Genomic DNA, 24,703 nt, shown 5'->3' with positions numbered 1-24,703 from the left:
ATGCCACTAACATTGAAACTCTCATCTGAGGTAATGAACATGGGTGACCTTGGAGAATACAAAGGAGTGATCCTGGAGAACCAATTTCCTTTTCTTAAACCGAAATGCCATTCTCACCATGTATACCTCAGGAAACTCCCTGAAAGGATAAGGATCACAGAGACTGCCACCTTTGCATTAATGAGAGGTTCTTTACCTAATCTCTGCCATATTAAATACATATAGGGCAACCTAAACAGTACAAACACTCCCCAAAAGTTCTATTTCAAGATAAGAATGGAAAGAAAACCAATAGAAGAAGGAAAAATATCCCAAAAAGATCCAACTAAGAGTAAGCCAGTTGGAGGGATAAGGAAAGGAGAAGGCCTATAAAAGAGGGGGGATGACAACAAAGAGGAGGGCATGAGAAAAAAGAGACTAAGGAAGAGAGAACAAAAATAGGAGATGAGATATTCCTTTATCTTTGAATCCTAATACCACGGAAAAATAGTGTAATGGTTATTGCTAGTAATATTAATACAATCTTGCTTCCATGAATTAGTTGTTTGAGCTTCCCATTGTGGAGTTTTCACCTTATTCATTAGATAACTAAATTGTGCTAATTGGTTATCTAAGTAGGAATTTCTCGTAAAGGTTTTCAAAATCTTTTTGATAAATTCTGACCCCCACGGACTAATCTACTTATGTTTTCTTACTTTTTTTCTCACATTTTCAAAATACAAGTATACTTTAGTACTTTTACACCAAAAAAACTAAATAAGCTGATGTCAAACGCACTCCATATTAAGTGTATTAACTATTAGGTTAAATTACCAAAAAAAAAAAAAAATGATAAAGTAGAAAATGTATATTCACTCTATTTGTTTTGGGTGACGGGGCCTAAATTTTGTCCTTCCTTCATTTTAATAGACAATACACTTTATTGGTCAATAGAAGAGTCTTAAATTTTTGTTAAAATGTGCAATATGTAAGATAGATAAATATAATATATTTTATTGATGGAAAGAGGGGGCTTATTTATTTTTTTATTTGGTGGCCTTAGACCATTGTTTTAGTTGGCTATAGTGTTATGCAGGCTCTACATCTAAACTTCATCTGAGCCAAACCATAAGATCACATTTTAAAAAATTGAAAAGTAAAATAATCGCAACACTGCGATTTGACTCTTAATCGCATGGCATAACAATTACATATGGGTGTCCTCAAGAAGTGATTTCACCCCGTATCATCTATGATATTAGACAACAAAGATGTTGAAATCATGATTGACGCATTACAGTTCATGCCTTAGGTAAAAGGTGTTGAATCATATATAAATGTGAAGCATCTCACTCAAGGTGCACCAACTAGTGAAGAAGTACATCATATGTAAGGAAAGGAGGAAGTCCGATTAGTAATAAAAGGTTTACCTCCTTAATAAAACCCAGAAATTTAAAGTGGAGTCAAACAAAACAAAATTGCATGTCTCTTTGTAGTAATGGGTGGATGGAGAGTTCAAGCATTCAAGTGTAGTAGTACACATGGTCTTTGGGAGATCACAAAACAAAATACCGTACGGTGAGTTTGTATGATACAATGGCAACAAAATCCCTAATTTTGATCAAATTTTATTGAAAAAGAAGTGAGGTATATTTTAAATGTCAACCATTTTGTTTAGCTACAAGTCTTATGACAAAATATTAAATATAAGTTCATGTATCATGTATGATGCTTCTTCTACAGGGCATGCGACACAAAACAAAATTTAATTGCCAAAATATATAGAGATTGACATGAATCTTACAAGTTGTTACCCAAATTTATGATAACACTTACGAATGCAAATTTGAATATAGGGGAAAATCCTTGCTTCACCGTCGATTACTATAATTACCAAATTTTATAACTAGACAAAAACTAAAAGCAAGAAATATTTTTTTTAATTAAACTCTCCTGGCATTACATGGCTTGTTGACTAAGTAGTAGGCAAATTTCTAGCATTGTATTTTATCATTTACGCTCCTCATTACAAGGTGTTGATCAATTAACCCTTGGGGTGGTTCAGCTTAGGCTGCAATGGGTCAAAAAATATGAAGATTGAAGGAGTGCCTCCAGGCTCCACCTATTATCAACTAACAAATTGCATTGATCCAGTTAGGTCTAGATGCTCGAGGCACTAGCTTTTGGAAATTGTATAGGTTCAAAAAATATGCACCTTATTTTTCACACTTGTTGCTTTTATATTACAGTGGGATCTGGATACTTGGAGCAATGTTATAGACTCAAATCAAGCTATTATTAATTCTTATTTAAACCCACAAATAATATAACTTTTTTACGTACCACTAAAAATTTGTTACATTAGCCAGGTGTGAAATTTTTTTGTCTAGAATTTATCGTGTGCTTGTGTGAGGGCTATGATAATTTCGGTCATTTTTACTATGCGTATAGCACCAGACCTAGTTTTTTAAAGATTTTTTATTGGACTAATTGGGCTTGTTGGATTAGCTTTAGGCCCAATTATTTAAAACAAACTGTGATTAAAAAAAAAAAAATTACTAAGACCAAAGTTCTTAAAAGGGTCTCTGAAACAAATCTCACAAAATATACAATAGATAGAATATGAAAATAACATAGTAAATAACATATCTAAATGACAATCAACCGAGCTACTGTCTAGTACTTGCGTATTAGAAAATTACAAATTATCCAAAACACATAATAAAACAAATTACAGATTATCCATTGATAAAAGGTGCATCTATCTTCCTTGTACTGGCAGAGAAAGAAAACTGCGTGCCAATGGACTTTGACTTGTAGAAGAGGATGATACATAAGTTCTACTAATAGCAGACATCCTGTTGTAGCAAAGAACAGAGTTATCTTTTTCTAGCAAACAAAACCAACCAAACCAGCCACAACTAACAGCAAAAGAAATAAGTAGCTTCCAAACCACCCAATTTGGTCCAAACACAAAGAAACATATAATCTGCTCCAAAGAAAAAGGAAACAAAAACGATCTGTGTTGAGAAATATAGAGCACATTTTCAAGGTAATGGCGCATACAAAGTGAGTTAAAGAAGGAAAGAGTGTCTAGCTTCCAATTAGCCAAAGAAAAAAAAAATGCCTACATTCCAATTTCCTAACGATAAATGAAGTATTCTTTTTCAATTTTAAATGAAGCACCCAATTTCTGATTTAAGCTAATTACTTAATTTTCTTTGCATATTCTAGGCAGTAGATCACAATAATCAAACTAGGGTCAAGAACATTCAAAATCTTGCAACAGACACTAAGCACCAGAATTTATAGTTAGTCCCAGAACATGCCACAATGAAAGCCAATCTTACCAGGCAATGCTAGCGAATCACTTAAGCATAAAGATCGGTAATTGTGCTTGAACTTGAACCTGATTCTGAATCCAAATAAGCTGGGAAAAAAAAAAGAACAATAAGTCAACTTTGCTTTAATAAAAGATATACTTAAATATATAAGAAAAGTTTGGAGGATTCCAAAATATTACCCAAGTCATATTCCTCAAATTGTTCCACATCATCCATTGCTTTTCGAAGAGAAATTGGCACTGAGGCTTGAAGCCAATTTTGTGTGCATATAAGAGCTTGTATCATTTTAGGAGAGAGTGAACTACAAAATGGATCAAGTATACGCCCTCCCGTACTAAATGCTGACTCATAAACAACAGTAGAAAATGGTACAGCTAACACATCTCGTGCCACTTGAGATAATATTCGATACCTACTAGAATTGTTCTTCCACCAACTCAATATATCAAATTTCTCATCATCTGTGCCTTCACAATTTTCAGCCAAAAATTTATCCACCTCATTCTTGCAACCTATAGATTGTCTCTCCTCCAAAAACCTCCGATATCGAGAGGCAATAAGCTTACATGGATCATCATAATTCTCGTGAACTTGTATCAGTGATGTTTCATCCTCACTCTCTACTTGTACACTTGGTGAATCGGTTGAAGCATGATGCTCATACAAACGAGTCAATGCATCTTTCACTTCATCAAGCATCCCACTAACGACAACTTCATTATATATCTCTGAGAAACAAAACTGCAAGTAAGTCAATTTCTTTCGGGGATCAAGCGCCACAGTAACATATAAAAGGAGATTTATTTTATTCCTATTCCCCCAATATCTTTCAAATTTGCGTTTCATATTTCTTGCCATTGAAGAAAAAATATAATCATGACTTCTAATTAATTGATCAAAGTTGGTTTGGATCACAAAAATATCATCAAAGAAAGCATTGGATGTAACATACATCGAACCTGAAAACCTTTTTGTTGCGTCATAAAAAAGTTTCAAAAATTTCACCAAAGACTTACAATTTTTCCAATCTTCCTCATTTGGAGGTCCCCCACATAGTGTTCCACTATTCCGACACTCATCTTTATCCATAAAGTAAACCCGGTAATTTGAATCCTCATCCTCCAATCGCTCAAATGCCTTTTTAAATTTTTCTGCATTTTCCAACATTTGATAGGTGGAATCCCACCTAGTTGGTACATCTAGGCACAGAAGATTCATGGACTCAATGTTTAGTTTCACTGCATAATTCTTAAAAGCTTGGAATCTATTTGGAGACGACTTCACATACCTCACAGCATCACGCACCCTAGCAACAGAGACATCAAGTTCTTTTAATGCATCACCTACAACAAGATTTACAATATGAGCACAACACCTCATGTGTAAGAACTCATGCCCTAAGACAGTCCCCTTCCAATCTTTAGTTACTCTCTTTAAGAACTGGACAGTGGTACTATCTGAATTGGCATTATCTACGGTCAAAGTGAAAATGCTATCAATGTTCCACTCAAGCAAACATGTTTCAATTTTCCTACCAATGGTTTCTTCCTTTTGGTCATCAACTAGACAAAAGTTCAAAATTCTTTTATTTAGCTTCCAATCATCATCAATAAAGTGACAAGTAAGACACAAGTAATTTATGTTTTGAATTGAAGTCCATGTGTCAGTGGTAAGGCAAACCCTACGACCTCTCAAGGCTTCCCTCAACTTCTCCCTTTCAGCAAAATAAATGTTTACCACATCTCTAGCTACTGTAAGATGAGAAGGGATATTATAGAACTCGGGTTGCAACACATTACAAAATCTTCTAAACCCATATTTCTCTACAAACTTAAAGGGCAATCCATCTATTATAATCATCTCAGTAAGAGCTTTTCTACCAGCCTCCAAGGTAAAGCTCGTTGCCACAAGATTAAGACCCTCCTCCCCTCCTTGTGTGGGTTCAAAAGACAAGGTTTTTTGTCTCTTAGGCAATTCCTTATAAGGATACTTGGGACAATTTACCAAATGAGACAACAAGTTACTCGACTCAACAAGGTATTCTTTTTTACAATAATTACAAACAATTCTAGATTGACCCTGCTTATCCTCTATTTTTTCAAAATGATCCCAATCACGAGATTTTTTTCTATGACTGCTAGCAACCTTTTCACTCAACTCAACCTTATTATTAGGTGAAAGTGAGGGATTCTCAACTGAGCTTGGAGTCGCAGCAGCTTGAGTAGCATTAATGTTTTTAGTTCCAATAGCTTGGATAGCATCTATGGGTTGAGCTCCAGCAACATGGATAGTGTCCTTGGGTAGCACTTCACTAGGAGTAGGAGGATCCATGACCTGGAGCCATATCAAAAGAAAAATTATCATATTCGAATCCAAATTGTCCAAGAAAAATCATTGATACTGTTTCCAAGTCAAGTAAGTAACACCCATGTGAGACCTTTTGTATAGAAATACCAATTGAAATCTCCAAAACTTGGAATAAAATAAATAAAATAACTTTATTCAATATCCAATTCAAGTAACAGCTAGAATTTTAATTGTGTATTTGGTATAAGCATAAACTAGCAATACACAGTCCACCCTTTATATTATCAAATCAAATAAACAATCCACCTCTACAAAGTCCACCTTCAATTTGTACACCACAGTTCACAAACTAACTTAAAAAAGAGAGGTTAAATTTAGGGGCCTGGGACAATTTGGCAGAAACCTAAGGCTGTCTATGTAATTTCTATACACTGCATCAACTGACACCAACTGCCCATCTCTTACTAAAACTCTAAATTCTTCTCAATGAAACAAGAGAGTTTCACTTGAACAACAGCTTTAATGGGAGGGGAGACAACTCTGGTGCAAGGCAGAACCTATTCAGGATAAACAGATTTCAGTTTCAGTTTCAGTTTCAGGTAAGTGATAATCCATGGTCTTCTCTCAGGGCTAATACATGTTTCGGCTGTGTGGTGAATTCTTCTTCTTTGGCCGAGTTTTCTTGCTAGCATTTCTTGATATCCATAGTTGTAACTTTCACTTTTTAAATCTTCAAGTAACTTTGGATTGAATTAGAATCTGACACTAGTTTTAGTTTGGGATATAGCCATATAGGAAAGGAACTCTCTTCATGATTCATCCTTTCCAGCCTTGGTCTTTGAATTTTTTAGCTATTCCTTGATTTGATTACGATTCCAATTACATGTTTTTTGTACTCTTTTTATTTTTATTTTTGTACTCTGACTTCATTGATTATTCACATAAGTGACAACTTGTAAAGTTGAATCCCCTTTTAAAGGTCTTTTGGCTATGTATTTTGGTTCTAATACTTGGACCAATACTCTGACCTCTTTCTCTTGCTCTTCTTGAGTTTCTTAAGCTATGCTAAAGTAAATTTCAGCTTTATTCCATGTTAATGTCTCCTTGTGACAGCTTTCGCATAAGTTGTGTTACCATAGCTCTAGGTTTTATTTACATCATCATGTTTGGATTAAAGCATCATGTGACTTTAGGTTAAGCCGCTTATCCAGTCCAAATATTTTGGTTTATGCCTTGATGCTGTTCTAAATTGTGTTTGCCCTAAGCTCAAAGGTTTGGTTCAAGTATCCTTAAGATACCATCTTGAAATGCAATAATCATTTCATTTCTCCTTTGAGGCTTTCAAGCCCTTTAACTTCTCTTATTTGAATTTGCCAATGCAAGTATGAAACTAAAGGAAAAGGCTCCAAATTTCTAAGTCACTTTACTTCTGTTAAAAAACTCATTTTCAGTATGATTTTTCTAAGCTTACTTTGGTAGAAAAGTTGTAAATCCTAACGGATTCTTGAACCTAGAACTTGATCTGAATGTGCTTCTTTTGTGTCCTTTGGAATCTAAGTGTCTTGCTTTCACAACTAGACTTGTATTTTTCTTCTTTTTACTACATGCGTTGCCTAGTCGTATGGCCTATCTTGTTAAGTTCTAGTAACTTCACTATTTGCATGATAAACTTTGTACCTTGATTGTCTAAGCTTTGTACTCTTGAGAAGACTTTACCAATTGCAAACTAGCTTTCCAAATCTAAGTCCTGCTTGTTTCTATGGCAGTCACTAGATTGTATCTACTTTCCACTCACACACAGTTGAGTCTAATTTCAAGCATTCACTGCTACTTACTTTTCATCCATATCTTTAATTCATGTTTCAAGCTTTAGAATTAGACTTGAACTTTATTTCATTGAGAAGGGAAGTTAGCTGAGTTCCTTTTATGTTTGGCTCAGATTTGAATCTATTTTGCTTATGCAAGTGATATGTTTGTAAATTTTAAGCTTTTCACTATGTTTTTTTTTTTATTATCACCTTAATATTTTAATCATCTTGAAAATATATTTTGGCTCATTCGGATCACCAATGAGATATTTGGCCCCGTTTGTGATATGATCATGAACTTTGCATCACCCAAGTTGATGTAAAGGCTTACCAACAATGCCATCGCTAAATGCTTGTATATTTCTTCCATATGTGTATCAAACAAATCTAAGGTACTGAAACTCTCAATCCAGTACCATGTTACCTTACCTAGCCAAGCCAAATGACACATGCACTGTGCCATATGTAGTTAAAACTTTTCAACCAAGCAGGTCATCATCTAAGTCCATTAAAGGCAAATTGAACAGAGCTATATGATCAATATTTGATATCAAATTCAAAATAATTGGCATGACATTCCCAATGTCGAAGAAACTTGTTAGAAACCTTTATTTAGATAATCACAATTACTATGTATCAGAAACTTGTCATGCCCCAATTTATCCAAAACCTGAACCACTGGAGCTAAATTCCAAAGGCACTAACTATGTATCTACATATGATGATGTATGGATGAAAGAGAATCATTTTTGGCTTAATGTTTCTAATAAGAAATTTCTATTTTTCATGAGGAGCTTTGCCTAGACTAAACGGCCAAATGTCTTCACTCTTAAAAACAGCACCTTTTGCCTTGAATATGTTTAATTCTTTCCCTTTAGAAATTTTACAGCCGATTTTGTTTTTTGTTTTACTCTTTTACTTTTCTTTTGTCATCGTCATGAGCTAGAGCTGATGGTAAATCAATAGCAACACAATTTGTGCTCTGCCTTTACTTATTGAATTTCCATCATCATTATTGAGAATGGGGTAGTTCACCTTTTTTTTTTTTTTTTTTTAATTTAAATAAATTTTGAAAGTTACAATGAGGAGGGGGATTTAAACCTAGGACGTCTCCATTGGAAACATCAGGAGGTGCTAATTGAGCTACAAGGCTCTGGGATAATTCCCTAGTTATTGAATTACTATAACAAAAGGTTGGTTCTAGTTAGCTTAATTGGCAAAGGCTCTTGCCTTCAAATAAGATACATAAAAAATCGATTGATATCTTGGCCGGATGATAAAGAGCAATCCTCTCAAAGCAGATACCATAGGTTGAAATTCTATTGCCAAAAAAAAAAAAAAATCTTATCAAAGAATGACTATAGCAAAAGCACAAAAAACCCAATAGCTTCATTCTAAATTTCTAATTAATCACTGCAATTTGAGTTAAAGTTTTTCTTTTGCTCTTAAAATAATCAAAATCCTTCAAATATATTCTTGATTAAACTTAATTTTCTTCATGAACAAAACAAGATAGAAGTATTTATACTTATTTAATGAAAATCCCATTTTTTATCTGAGACATGCCACTTAACAGAGGCACAATGAAAAGAAAATGCAAATGCCATAACAACTTTAACGTAAACCATGTATCAATCATGTTTAAATAGCAAAGCTAATGAAGTTTTACAAGGAATTATATAAGAGAGAGAGAGAGAGAGAGAAATGATCCGTACGGTTTAGTGGGTACCGCCAGTGAAGAATGCCGCCGAAGTTGTGGGTCAGATGAGTGAAGACTAGAGATAAAGAGAGTGAGAGAGGAGGACGTTTTCGTGGGACTGAGGAGAGAGAGAGAAACGGAGTTCTGTCAAAATGGCAGCGTGTGTTTGGAGCGGGAGGGAGGGTTTAATAACTTTAATGATACCTTTTTTTCTTTTTTCCTTCTTTTCTTCTTCTTCTTCTTCTTCTTTCTTTCTTTCTTTCTTTCTTTCTTTATTTTTTTAATTATTTATTATTTATATTTTGTTTTAGAGAAAATTATGGCAATTGCAGTATCAGTCAATTTAGCTTTTAACATTTTAAAAATAATAATTTAGTATATAACCTTTTGATATTGTGCCAAAATAGTCTATAAAAAATGTGAAGTTATAATTTACAACTAGTTTATGTTGGTTTTAATTCCGTGCCAAATTTGATTGTAATATTGTTCAATCTTATATACCCTGTATTTTATGTGGGATTTATTTGTAAGGGTTGTGTGTGTGAGAGAGAAAGTGTGAAGACTCAAAACAATTGAAGAATAAAGCTGTTTTCGCGGGTAGCTCGCGAGTAGACTTCCCGCAAAGTGAAGCATGTGCCTTGCACATGACTGGAATGCGAAGAGTCAAGACAGAATGGAGACAGCTGGTTTTCGTGAGTGTTCGCGGGTAAGGCTTTCCCACAAAATACCCGTGAAACATTCTGTTTTGTTAAACTGTCATATCTGATACACACTATCTGTACTCACACTATATATATCCCCATTACCCATAGATGTTGAGGAATGCTTCTGAGAGAAAACCCTAACCACCATCCTTGAGAGTTAGAGATTGTTATATCCACATTTCTCTATACAATCTATTGTGATTCTTCCTCAACTCCTACCTCTCCATTTCTACATCCTTGAGAGATTGATAGCCCAAACACTTAGCACGCCCTTGTAGAGTGTCAAGTGAGGTTTTGGTACTGTTGGGAAGCATTGGAAGAAGTCAAGTTTTGGTGGATGCAATCGAGCGTATTGCGGGATCCAGAGAGCAAGACAAGACACAATTCCGAGAAGTCTTATTGGAGTGGGAGCTTGAAGGGTTTAGGTGCATTGGATAGATTATGCTTGGAGAGTCTTTTGCTACTCGTGTATCCCAACTGATTGTCTAGTGAATCGATTTACCGCTTGGAGGGCAGCGGAAATGTTTTATGCTGAGTACTTCGATTTCCTCTTCGATAACATATCGGCATGTTATCTTGTGTTTACATTCTTCTTCCCTACTCTTTTAGCTTTCATATTACTGTTGTGTATTATTGAATATGGCTTAGAGTAATTATATTATTTATTCGCTTGCATTTACTTTATTCCGCACTTAGTATAAGTTAGAGAAAAATCAATCGAGTTATAATTTTTTAATTTGGGGGTTTAAACAGCTCTTGTGTTTTAATACTTTTTCGAGCTTTCAAAAAATATTAATGTGTCTAACATATTTACTAAAATATTATTATTTTTGTTTTTTATTTTATTTATGAGGGTGTAGTTGATGAATTTTGGTTATTTTTTAAAGGAGAGACAAAGGATTGAGGAGTATTTGAAGGGATATTTAACCTTATCATTTGGTAGGGTTGGTCAGGATTGGGTGTAACCCAAATTTGGTTCAACTCAAATTAAGTTTTCATAATAAATTTATTGGATTAAAATAGGTTGTAAAACCTATGACCTTTATTTGATTTTTCGACGAGTTAGCCAATATGAAATAACTTGCATTTTTTCACATACAAAAAATAGTATTAAATAAAAAAAGATTAGAATATATATATATATGTGTGTGTGTGCACGCCTTTTTAAATACAAATAAGAGAATAAGTAAATGAAACACTTAAAAATAAATTAAAAAAATTAAATAATACTACATAAAACTTTAAGTTTTTGGTCCAAAACTTTCTATTCTTATAATTTTGGGAAAATGGGTATTTGCTCCTAATTTACAAACTATTCAACAAAATGCCATTGTTTTAAAACTATTTAGAAAAATGTCTCTATTTTTTAAACTCAATTTTAACAAAATGGAGATACAGATGGAACTTGGCATTAACAATGTCAAGTTCTATGCTAAACACTAAGAGCATTTGGCACACTAAACACTAAGAGCATCAACATCAGGTGTGCTTTTTAGCACACCAAACACTAAAAACCCACCAGCACCAGATGTTCCAAATGCAAATTTGGCATTTGCTACGGTATCATCCTTAATAGCATCAGCATCGGTGGTGCAAAAAATTTGGCAATTTGACATCACAAAGCCACTTTATCTATTTTAACTTACCATATCACAACTCACTCCACATCAATGCTCTTATTTTCACATCAAAGTTAAACACTATTCATTTATTTATTATTTTTTTTTCTCTCTTCATCTTTATCGATCTTCTCCCTCCCTTCAACCCACATCCATTCACAACACCACCATCACCACAACTAGATCAAGAATCACAACAGATGACCCAAACCCATAATAGTGGTTAGAGCTTCAACCCAAACCTACACAGATCTTAATCACAAACACAAACCCATAAACACAAACACAAACACAAACACAGCCTGATCCTAACCACGAACACAAACATTGTTGTCATCCTCGATCTCGATCCTAACCACAACACAAACATAGCTTGATCCCAACCCAAACTCATAATCGAAAACCCTAACGACCCACCACCACTAGTAGCAATAAAACAACCCACACCACCACATTACTACCAAAATACCCTACAAGGATTGGAATTAATTCTAAGGAAGGAACTGTGTGGTAAGTGCGTTAGTACCATGGAGGTAGTGGTGAGAGCTTCAGCCACCTCCATGGAGGTATTGTCAGTGGAGGCCAATTAAGGCCTCGTTTGGAAGGAGGGAATGGAATGGAATGGAATGAAAATAATAATTTTAGAATATTCTTCCCTTCTTTTGTTTGGGAATTTTAATGGAGGGAATGTACTTTCCATTCCCTTATTTGAGAGTTTAAGTGGGAGGGAATAGAATGGGTAGGAGGGAACACTCATTCCTCTCTATTTTCTTAAAACCTCAAATTTTCATTCCCCCCAAAATTGGGAGGAATGGGAGGGAATGAAATTAAATTTAATGACTTTTTAACTAAAACTCAGAAAATACCCCTATATATTCAACTCTTTATTTTAAAACAGGGGTCTAATAATAATATTGTCATAAAATGATTCCATTCCATTCTCTCCATGACTCCCAAACAAGATTACTTACATTTTGTAAGGACTCAATTCGTAGCAATCCCAAAATGATATTGGGTTCATACGTTAAAGGCCCAAACAACGTGGATGTTCAAGAACTAGATTAACCTCTGTAGAAGTAAAGAGATTCAACCTCCCGTTTATAGATGGATCAGAGCCGCTCTAACAATCAATTTTTCTTTGAAATAAATACAATTCTTTTCTTTCTAAGTTTTCTTTCTGAGTCTTCTCTTTGTTTCTCTCTATCTCTGATCCTCCTTCCGCATATTCCTCTTTCATATTATATATCACCCTCTTTATTCTATCTTCACCACACACGTGTAGGTTGGGTTCAGGGGATCTCTTTCTGTCCCATCTAACACCTTCTGGAACCTCCTTCCAGCAGCTGTAAGGCTGCTTCCTTACTGTTTAGGCATCACTTCCACATTAATGCGGCTAGAGAGTTGGTTGAGAGGCAATTAATGCGGAGGCAGCTGTTACCATAGATATTTGTTTGCCTCTTCTCTCTCCCACCTTTAGTCCTTTATCCCACCTTGAGTGGTGACGTAGCTCTGAGGTATGTTCGTAGCCCGATGGCGTCCTGATCGTCTTCGGACTCACGTTGCCGAGAAGGGTTTTGTCCTTGGACGAATACTGAACTCTCCTTTCGTGATACTCACTCTTCCCCTCGTTTGGTTACCCCTCCAATCTGATATAGGCCTCCTCGGGCAGGTTTGCCTCCTCGGATGGGCCACAGGCCCAATTAACTCGACTTTAATAACTTTAGTGACTAACCGGCCCTCACACATTCCATTCATTTTTATTCATTTCCATTCCATTTTTAAAAAAACATCCAAAGTTACTTAATTCCATTCCATTCATTTCTCTTACTTAAATACATTCCATTCCATTCCTTTTCATTCCTTTAGGATCATTCCATTCCATTCCATTCTATTTCGTTCTCTTATGAACTTCCAAACGAAGCCTAAGAGTGGAGAAGATGAGAGAGAGGTGGAGAAGTAAGAATGAAAGAGAGAGAAGTAATAAAGTAATGGTTTTTAATTTTAGCTTGTAGCTACAGTAAACTGGTAGTGATAATAGCTATGTTGCTAAAAATTTTAGCTATACCACTATTGATATTGCATGTTTTTTGGTGTTTGTAGTGCTAAAAATAGCAATTTGACTTTCTAGCACCATCAATACTAATGCTATATAGAATGATACGAACAACAAATGCTAAAATTTTAATATTATTTATTTTTATTCTTTTTGAGAGGATTATTTTATTTAACTTTTCTTGAATTTTTTTGCAAAATAACACCATTTTGCTAACAATTTCGTTATTTAGCAACGTTTCCAAATTATTTGGGAAACTAGCACCTCGAGTCTCTTAGACTCGAGCAAATCAAGTTCCTAGAACTTGATTTCTATGTGCTAGCAAAGCTAAACTCGAGTCTTAAAGGCTTGAGTTCCCAAAAGACATCAAAAAAGATCACAACGAAGAACAATAGAAACACAACAAAGAAACAACAGAAACACAATGATGAAGAAACAACAGAAACAACAAAGGCTCCAAGAATCAAACCCAAACAATCCACGAACCATGAAGATCAAAACAAAGAAAAAACAACAAAGGCTCCAGGAAGATCAAACCACGAAGATTAAACCTAAACAACAAAGATCAAACCCAAACCGCAAAGATCAAACCCAAACAATGAAGATCATTTCCAAACAACGAAAATCAAACCACGATGACAAAGGCGATTTAACCTAAGCTACGAAGGCTTCATTTTCTTCTCTGGGTCTTTGGGTTTGTTAATGTTCCTTCATTTTCTTCTCTAATCTTTAGGTTCGTGGGTTTCGCCGCTAAGTTCATGGGTTTTTTTGCTTGGGTTTGCAGCCTGGGTTCATGGGTCGCTACTAGGTTTGCCACCCGGGTTCGTGGATCTCTTGCTTAGTGTGATTTTTGCTTTGATCTCTTGTTTGTGTTTGTGTTTTTATTGTTTCTTTGGTTGTTTGTAGAAACTCATGGATTTTTTTGTTTTTTTGTTTTTGTTTTTTGTTTTTTTGTTTTGTTTTTGTTTTTTGTTTTTTGTTTTTGTTTTTTTTTTTTTGGTTTTGTTTTTTGTTTTTTTCTTCCAGAGGGAGAAGAGGAAGAAACTAGATGAAGAAGAAGAAGAAGAAGAGAATCACGTTTTTTGATTTTTTGGTTTTCTTTTGTGGAAAGACTCGAGTTCTACATGGATTTTCATAGAAATCGAGTCTTTAATTCTCGAGTTGCTATAGTGAATAGCTATAGTGAACTCAATCTTGAGATGTTTGGAAATGATACAAAGAGCATTCTCATCAAAGGTGTTAAAAATGCTAAATGCTATTTTTTATCATTTTTAACACCTCAAATCATAAAAACCCATCTTTATCAAGCGTGTCAAATCTTAAAAATTTTAGCAACTTGCTACAGTGAGGTTTTATTACTAACACCTCACTGTAGCAAGCTGCTACTATTTTTTATTATTTTCTTTCTTTCCTTTTCACTCTCTCTCTCTCTCATGCTCTTTGTCCCCTCTCTCTTTCACTCTCTCTGCCTCTCTGTTTCCCTTTCTCTCTGCATCTTGAGTTCGTGGGTCTTGGGTGTAGCCGGGTTGAGTCAGTGTTCTTGAGACGACATTCTTGAGTTGGCATGGTCGGTGTTCTTGGCTGGGGTTGAGACCGGAGAGGCTAGGCCACTGGGGTGGTGGTCATCGGAGAGGTTGGGGTGGGTTTTGGCTACGGTTTTGTGGTGGGTTTAGATTGGAGTGAGTTTGATTTGATTTTGGGTCTTGATTTGGTTTTGGGATTGTGTTTTGGTTTTACAGTGTGAAGGAGGAAAGGGAGATGAAAGTCAAGCTACCGCCGTGGAAGAAGATGACAATTGGGAGGGAAGTGGTGTCCGTGTTCGTGTTTGTGCGAACGAAGAGGCGGAACCAGATCCGCAGTTGATGGTGCCGTCAGATCGAGTCTTCCATGGGAGGACCAAGGAATTAGAATTTGATGGTTTGTTTTCATGTGTGTGGGTGCGTGCTACAAAGTTGAAGAAGGGATGCAATTTTTTTTTTTTTGGTTGATTTTGGAGGTTGGTGGTGGTGGTTGTGGCTGTGGTTGTGGGCAGTGGTGGCAGTGAGTGTTGGTAGTGGTAGTGGGTTTGTTGGTAGTGAAAGAGATGAAAATGAGAATAAAAAATAATAAAAAATTAATATTTTAATGAAGTGGTAAAAATATAAATTTTTTGATGTTGGGTGTATTGTAAATTGTGGTGTTAAAAATTGATAAAGTAGGTCTTTGAGATTCTAAATGCTAAATTTTTTGAAAATTTTAATGAGGATGCTCTAACCACGGTTTTGAAAACTGGACTAGACCGGCCAGTCTGATCGGTTTAACCGGGAATCGGCCTTCAATTCGGTCCAGTTATGAGAAAAATCGAAAATAGCTTAAAAACCGGGAAAATTTGAAAAACAGGTCGAAAACCGGGAAAATTCAACTACCTACCCAAAACCCACAACTCAACCACCACCAAGACCCACAATACATCCCAACCATCCACCACAACCCACAAACCTAGCCACCCATGGCCCATAAACCATCCAAAAACCCAAATCAATAAAGCCATGTAGCAATAAAGGAAAAAAAAAACCCCAGAACTAAGATTAAAAGAATGAATCAACGACGGTGGAGGTGGCCAAGAAACAGTGGGGCCGACGATAATGGAGGATAACAGAAAGAAAAAAGAAAAAAAGAAAAAAACTCAGGGAGGTGAATCAATGGGTGGTGCTAATGACGGTGGAGATGTAATCAGTGATGAGTGGCGTTGATGAGTGGATCGGTGGCCGGTGATGAGTGGAATTTGGGAGTGGATCGGAGGCCGAAGTGGATCGATGGCTGGTGAGGCATCCGCAAAAAAAAAAGGACTTTTTTTTTCCTACTCTATTTCTCTCAAATCAAAAAAACAAAACAAACCCACCAACCCTCAGAGTGGATTTGATTCAAAATCAAAGCCTTGGAATTTCAGAGAGAGAGAGAGAGAGAGAGAGCAAAAGGGTATTGGCCAATTTGGTTGTTGTTGTTTTGAACTGGGTACTTGTTGCTTTGCTTTGTAAACATTTTGACTTCAGGGGATCAAAAAAGATTGTATTTTTCTCTCTCCCTATAGGGGCTGGAAACACACACTTGGTAATATATATATTTTTATATATAATTAAAAAATTATTAATTATTTATATAATTTAAATAAATAATAATTAAATTATTTTTAAAGTCACTGGTCTAACCATTGATTGGACTAAAAAACTGATAATTAGCTCATCGATTGATTCTCGATCCACTAACAAAATTGATTAAAAATGAGTGTTATTTTGAGGGAAAAAAAAAACTTTTCTCCGTTCCCTTAACAGTAACACGTCTATCTCTCTCTCCCTCTCCTGGTCTCCTTTTGTATCTCCTCTTTCTTTCTCTCACAGCCACCCCCGCCGATCTCAACAAGTTGTCTACCAACCCACGCCGCGCCGTCCACCATGCCGCACCGCTGACGCGGATGTGAACTCGCTCCTTTTGTTGCTGGGATTGCTATGCCACTGTTGTGGGCTGATTTTGGTGGTGGTAGGAAATTTATTTTCAAACTTCCATGGCCAACCAAGCTCCTCCTTGAACAAATCTACATCCTTCAGTTTGGGTTGATTTTTGCAGTTCTCTCTCATGCGATGCTCTGTTCATCGTGATTTACTGACTTTGTTTGAAAATTTGTTGATTTTGTTTTTTTTTGGTTTAGTTTAGCCAAAAATTGTGCAGAGGCTCTTACTCCGCAACTGTTGTTTTGCCCAAACGGCACCAGGTTCGGATTCGGATTCAGCAGAACAACTCAAGTATCAAGAAGCCTCGCTCGCATCTTCATTTCAATACAAAAACAGGTTCTCTCTCTGAATCAAATATCATGAGGGCATTATATAGAGTCAGACCCATTATCATTCGCTCTACGCCTTCTTCTTTCCCTTTCACAGACCCACAAAAATGCCCATTTGGCCCTTTCAACTCCTTCACTCAAAAGAGGTTCAAAAAGCCAGTAATCTCAGCTCGAACTCGCTTAGAGGACAGAGTCAGAGACCCAAAGCTAGACAAACTAATAACCCACCTCAAAAAACTCAAAACCATCCTCAATCTCCACCAACTTATGTCAAACAAAAAACGTGGTCCCTTCGTTTCATTACAACTCATGTCCAGGTGGAAAAACATCGTTGGACTAAATGTCAACATAGGCACATTTATCAACAAATACCCACATGTTTTTGAGGTTTTTAAACACCCAATTAGGAGGAATCTTTGTTGTAGAGTTAGGCAAAAGATGAAGGCTTTGATAGAAGAGGAAGAGAGAGTTGTGAAAGAATGTGAATTAGAAGCTGTACAGCGTGTAAAGAAGTTGTTAATGATGTCTGTAAATGGGACTCTTGGTGTTCATGCTTTGAGATTGATTAGAAGGGAATTGGGTTTGCCTGAGGATTTTCGTGACTCAGTTCTGGCTAATTATAATGCTGATTTTAGGTTGGTTGGGTTGGAGATAGTTGAATTGGTTGATAAAGATGAGAGTGTGGGGGTTGCAAAGGTTGAATTATGGAGGGAAAAAGAGTATAGAGAGAAGTGGTTGAGTGAGTTCGAGACCAAATATGCATTTCCTATCAATTTCCCTACAGGGTTTAAGAAAGAAGCAGGGTTTAGAGATAAGTTGAAGAATTGGCAAAGGCTGCCTTATTTGAAGCCTTATGAGAGGAAAGAGGTTGTAAAGGTTCGAACTTGTGGTGGGATTGAGCAGTTTGAGAAGCGGGCGGTTGGGATTCTTCATGAGTTCTTGAGCTTGATGGTGGAGAACAAGGTTGAGGTTGAACGGTTAGCTCATTTCAAGAGGGATTTTGCTATTGAAGTTAATGTGCGTGAACTACTTTTGGAGAACCCTGGAATTTTTTACATTTCTACTAAAGGGAATGCACAAACGGTTTTTCTTAGAGAGGCGTATAGTAAAGGGCATTTGATCGAGCCAAATCCAATATATGTTGTTAGAAGGAAATTGTTGGACCTTGTCTTGCAAGGCTGTCAAAGTACTCGAGAACTGGCAGCTGAAAAGGAAATCAAGGAGCTGAGTTCTGCAGGGTGTACAGCAGATGGAGGTAGGAGAGATGGTGACTGGGTTATCCCAATTTTGGAGAATTTTGACAATGAAAATCCCGATAACAGTGTGAGTGAAATCAGTGAGTAATCAGAGTTTACTGAATTCAATGAGAAAGGAAGTGGTGAAAGTGAAAATTGCATTGAGGGTTGAATCAAATAAGCCATATGATGGTCAACATTTATTCTCCAGCAAGTGTGTATATGTGAATAGGTCCAACAATGACCCATAATCTTGAATAGGTCAGATTGTGGCCATGGACCTCAAGACTGTTCCATCAGACAATGATCCACTCAAGAGTCAAGTAACTCACCTTGGACATTGAGTATGGTAAGTTTCATATTCATTAAAAATTCTCTGTCTTGATTGTATGCTTGTATGTGTGAATATGGCCTGGGTATAGAATTTATTGATTGGTTCAGTAAACATCTGTTTAGCACTGGAAGAACATTTGTTCATAATAAGCATTGGTTATCTCATGATATCTGCATAGATTTTCCCTTGTATTATAGCGAAAGCATTTATCATTTGCTTGAAAGTAGTCATGGTTCCTCCTGTATGCTAAATTTTGCTATGTCTGTTGAAACTTTTTTTTTTCTCTAAAGAAGCTTCAGACATATCCCTTGACATACTTTTTTGGGTATATTTCTGTCATGTTATTTGTAATAACTGCCTTACTGCAGAACAATGTGCAGAACCGAAAATCTGTTATTCAAAGCAGGTTAAATTCTTGGTCTATCTAGGCTTGTTGATTCACTTGTTGGAGAAATCTCTATTCTTTGCATATCTTATGGTGAATGAACTCTATCTCCAACTTATCATCTAATCCCGGTATTGGTTTATGCTTTATATTCTAACCATTTGGGGGAATAGTGTTTGTGACAATTGATTTGCTCATAATAATAAAATTATATAATGTCTTGTTTCTTGTTTGGTTAACAATAAGGCCCTGAAGTTTTTGCTAGTTTCCATCTACTTGCTGGAAATTCAATATATGCTTCTTCATGGCTATTTCATTTTTTGGTTCTTTGTTTGTATGTGAGGCTGTGAGCCCACTAGCTTAGAGTTTTACAATTTTTGTTTATATTTGTCTGCTCATTATCATATTTTGGTTGTTTTTCTTATTGGTTGTCCAAATTTCTGAAACACTTGCTTGGACAGTCATTTTAGTGTTTGTGAAATAGAAATTCTATGTTCTGGTAAAGGTTCAGCTGTCACAAATTTTCAGATTTCCTTGCTCCCCAAATGCTTGTCTTCTTTCATACCTAGAGCCCAAATTGACCCTTGGGGTCGAGAATTGTGATAAACACCTGATGTGAAGACTCAGATAAATAGTTATGAATCATCCAACCTTGAGAGAAGAAAAGAAAATTATGAATTAATTGTATCCTTATCTAAATTCTTTGACAGTCCCTGCTATTCAAATGAAAAATGCATGATTAAAAACTGAAGTCTTCAAAAAAAGACCAAAGTCTTGAATTTCATTGTAAATCAATGTTCAATTCCTCACATGTTTTGTTTATCTGTTTCCATCTTATTATATTCGCTATCACTTTTATCATTTCATGTTTACTTATCAAAAAAACTTTTATCATTTCATGTTTTCTTTATTTTTGAAATTTTTGGTCACTGTAATGTGTTGTGCAATAGTGGAAGCTCTAACATCAATTATTATGATTTGGGGTTAGCGGAAGAACATTCACATGAACAAGAAAGTAAAACATCCACAAGAGACAACGATATTTATCATAGTTCGGCCAACTCCTTGCCTACGTCCACAGGCAATGCCAACAAAAAAATCCAATATTAATGATATGGATTACAATGACTCTTAGCAAATCTCACGACACTCACAACTCACGCAAACAATGCTGACAAATCTCACCAACATAAACCAAACCTCTCACAAACACAAACTCACAATTCCAAAGTCCCAATACACCCAATACACCCAATAACTCTCCTGTAGTCACAAAACAAACTCTCGTCTCACAACCATTGGTAATTTTTCAACCCCAAAAATCTACCAAACTACTCTTTGAAGAAGCCCACTCATGTTTTTCTAGGAGTCTTCTTCTCTCCCCATGTGGGAGGAATCTTGGGCAAAAGCCACCAATCCCTTTGCAATAATGCCTATTTATAAGTCTCCAATCCTATTCCTTGATGGATAAGGAATACCCAATTGCTTCTTCAACAAAAAAACCTTCTTCCTTTTATGTCAAGGAGACTCGATGTTTTCCACATCAAGTAAATTCTTTGTCTTCTACACCAAGGAAAAAAGCTTTCCTTCCACATCAAGAAAACTCAAATAAAAATTAATTAGGAATTTGAGGCAATATTCAACATAATGAAAGTGGTTTATGTCCAAAGTCCCAACTAAAGAACCAATTTGCTACTATTTTTTTTCTTCGAAAGTTTCTAAAGAAAACTGGGTAAGCTTGCCAAGGAGCCATAGTTCAAATGGCATTTCCTCCTCTCACAAGTGTGGGTGGAGGGTGTCATGGGTTCAAAGCTCACTAGTTGCATGTGTAACTTAAAATTAAAATAATAAATAAAAAGAAAGAAAACTTGATAAGCTCGATATTTTCTGCCTTGGCATGACAATTACTATGGAGGAGATCTCATCTAGAAATAACTTGACCTCTCTTTACTTAGAAAAGGATATATGACTCGTACTTTTAATGGATGAAATATTAGATGGAATGCTAATACATCTATCTGCCAAAAAAAAAAAAAAAAAAAAATCGTTTACATAATTTGCCAGAGGTGATTTAAGAGTTCCAAATATCTCAAGAATATACTGAAATAGTTTGATTTGCTGTTTCCTTTCTTTCCTCTATTTGACTATGTAAGTGAGGCTCAAAATTGAATGAGAATCATTTTATGCATTTTGGACACCATGCAAATTATTTAAGCTAGTTTGGATGGATTAATGATGTGATGTTGCACATACTTATTCATTTCTGTTCTGATTGGAGCAGAATTATGATAGGACGAAGATATAAGACAAGAAACAATTTTTACCTCCTCAGTCTGAGGCCCAGAGAATGGGGAAGATATAAAGAAGAAAGACCAAAATTGAGGAAACTAGGGCAGCCAAGGAATATATTGAATCATTGATTTAGTGCCAGTATGTGCGGAATGATCATTCTAAATAAGTTAGCAAAAATTAGGTCATAAAAAATTTGATTTTGATTGTCAAATTGTGTATAACTATTTGACCACCAAAAAACCATGTGTTATTGGAGAAGTTAAAACTAAATTTTTTGCAACTTTTATACCAGTTTACTGTAGCAAGTTGTTAAAAATAAAATAAAATATTTTATTAAAATTATTTCTTTCTTCAATTAAAAAACTCAAATTCTCTTTCATCCTTATTATTGTAATGAGTTGTTTATATTATTTTAAATGATGTAAAAATATAGAATATTTGATGTTGGGTGTATTGTAAAGTGAAGTAGTATAAATATATAAAGTAGCTTTTTAAGGTGCTAAAAAATTTAAAAAACTAAATTTTTTAGCACCAATATTGTAAATGCTCTAACTTAAAAAAAAAAAAAAAAAAAAAAAAAAAAAAACCTAGCCTAGTATTAAATTTTTTTTTTAATGTATTAAGAAACAATGATTTTGTGTATTTATAATTTGTTAATACTATATGAATGCTTATTTGGAGTTCTTTATTTTATTTTATTTTATTAGCTTATACTCTGGCTCCCTCAAATGTAAAATCCTGAGTCCATCCTGGAGTATGTCTTTTCACTTTGTTTTCTTCTTCTTCATTCTGGAGCCGTGATCTTTTCTGATAAATGGCATTAAATGGCTTCTTGAGTTGAAGATCATGTTCTTGGGCCATCTGAATTAAAAGAAAAGAGAGAGAACAAAAGTGATGTTGCTGACTAGCTGATTGCAGCAATCTAATTTTTCTTTATTGGATAATTAAAAGAAGCATGCAGTATGTAGAGGCAGGAATGACAAGATTAGTTGTGTCAATCCAAATATGACACAAGCCTCTTATGTCTCAATTCATAGCCTGTTAACTTCGTGTTGCATTCACGGGTTGTGTTAAATTTTGCCATCTCTACTTGTATTACCTATTTCCTATAGAGTAAATGTATATATGGATGCATACAACCATGACATGTATCCTTTTGACAAATCACAAGATAACTACATGTGTTAGAAGTTAGAAATCTATTTCTTATTTTCATTTGAGTTATTGCCTATAATTTTCTAATAGAGCCCATATGAGAGCAATTAATTTCTCATTAAATGTTTTAAGACCATAAATTTCTCTTCATAAACTTTTATTCTCATTTGAGCAACCTCATAATGAAGACAACAATTGTTATTACTTCTTATTAAAGCCTATTATTAGGGCAATAAATTTCTTCCATAATGGTTTTAAGACAATAAATTTATACTTATAATTTCCCTAGTTTAATATCTTTTCTGGCATCTTTTTGTCTTCTATTCCTATTATCATTGTCATTTGGGCTACCTTTTATTGAAGACGATAACTTTCTCTCCATAAACATTTTAGTAGCCAATGTGAAAGGGGTAAAAATAAAAAAACCTTAGATGACATTTCCTACTCTTACAACTTTTCATTTTTTATTCCAATAAAGGTTTAAATGCCTAAGCACTTCTCTTTTATTGTGTTTGTAGTTCTGTCTCTCATTCCATAATCATGAACTTTTTTTTTCTATAACTTTTCTAATATTGATTGTAGAATAGAGGTATTTTATTTTTTGGTCAATGGGAAGATTAATTTCTCCCATACAATTATTGACAATAAATTTCTCCCATAAACTTCACATAATTTCCCATGAAAAAAGTTAATTTGCATTTAACACACTGGGTGGAAGAATTTGAACAACTTTTGTGTACCTACAACTTGATAACCTCAACTATAAAAGTAGAAGGAAAATGAATTTCAAGGGCAACTAAATATCTTTTTTGAGCACCAAAGAAATGAAATAGGTGTGTTTATGGATGTTTTGTATGGTCAGTGTAGTAGAGCGTCCTAGGTAGCATAAAAACAAAGAAGAAAAAAAAAAGGGGGGGGGGGGTGAGGGTCGTAGGTAGCAGAGGGCAGAGAAGAAAATATTAGAATAATGGGGAAGGTCCACTTTGCGGCGCTGCTCAGTGGAAAAAAATACTCACCAGGGTGAGAGGAAAAGGCTCCTACCTTGAGGAGAAGGGAAAAAAAGGTGGCAAGTTATTAAAGATATGTAAAAAGTGATGTTAATTGTAGGTCTAGATAAAAACTAATTAAAACTTGATACTTTAACAATATTATTTTCGCAATAATTTTACAATAAATGTTAAGTAGAACATAGAAATTCCAGTGTTTGTTAAAATTATAGTCATTTTAGTGTTTGTGAAATAGAATTTCAATGTTCTAGTAAAGGTTCAGCTGTCACAATGTTTCAGATTTCCTTGCACCCCAAATGCTTGTCTTCTTTCATATCTACAGCCCAAATTGACCCATGGAGTCGAGAATTGAGATAAACACCTGATGTGTGGACTCAGATAAATAGTTATGAATCATCCAACTTAAGAGAAGAAAAGAAAATTATGAAATAATTGTATTCTCATTTAAATTCTTTGACAGTCCTCTATTCAAATGAAAAATAAATAATTAAAAACTGAAGTCTTTAAAAAACAACCAAAGTCTCTTTCAATTTCCACCCAATTTCTTCTTTCTAAGTGGGCTTCAGTTCCCTGTGAATTTCATTGTAAATCAATGTTTAATCCCTGACATGTTTTGTTTATCTGGTTCCATCTTATTATTTTTGCTATCACTCTGATCATTTCATGTTTTCTTTATTTTTGAAATTTTTTGTCATTGTAATGTGTCGTGTGATAGCGGAAGCTTTAACATCAATTATTATGATTTGGGATTAATGGAAGAACATTCACATGAACAAGAAAGTAAAACATTTCACAAGAGACAATAATATTTATCATGGTTTAGCCAACTCCTTGCCTATGTCCATGAGCAACGCCAACCAAAAATATCCAATATCAACGATATGGATTAGAATGACTCTTAGCAAACCTCACAACGCTCACAATTCACACAAACAACACTTACAAATCTCACCAACATATAGCAA

The 24,703-nt window shown here is 35.0% G+C and overlaps 1 protein-coding gene across 1 annotated transcript; it reads left to right on the top strand.

Annotated features, from left to right (window-relative positions):
- Positions 1–16,798: 16,798 nt before the first annotated feature.
- Positions 16,799–21,841, top strand: LOC115953318 (protein ROOT PRIMORDIUM DEFECTIVE 1-like). Its single transcript, XM_031070923.1, has 2 exons — positions 16,799–18,914; positions 21,566–21,841. The coding sequence occupies exon 1, from the start codon at positions 17,361–17,363 to the stop codon at positions 18,672–18,674; it is 1,314 nt and encodes a 437-aa protein (XP_030926783.1). The 5' UTR covers positions 16,799–17,360; the 3' UTR covers positions 18,675–18,914; positions 21,566–21,841.
- The last annotated feature ends 2,862 nt before the right edge of the window (positions 21,842–24,703 follow it).

The sequence above is a fragment of the Quercus lobata genome, chromosome 7 (assembly GCF_001633185.2).
Source record: "Quercus lobata isolate SW786 chromosome 7, ValleyOak3.0 Primary Assembly, whole genome shotgun sequence".
Classification (NCBI taxonomy): domain Eukaryota; kingdom Viridiplantae; phylum Streptophyta; class Magnoliopsida; order Fagales; family Fagaceae; genus Quercus; species Quercus lobata.
This window is presented reverse-complemented; position numbering and strand designations above follow the sequence as displayed.

Excerpts from the sequence above, each read along its gene's own strand:
- LOC115953318 (XM_031070923.1), top strand. The coding sequence starts at position 17,361 with ATGAGGGCATTATATAGAGTCAGACCCATTATCATTCGCTCTACGCCT.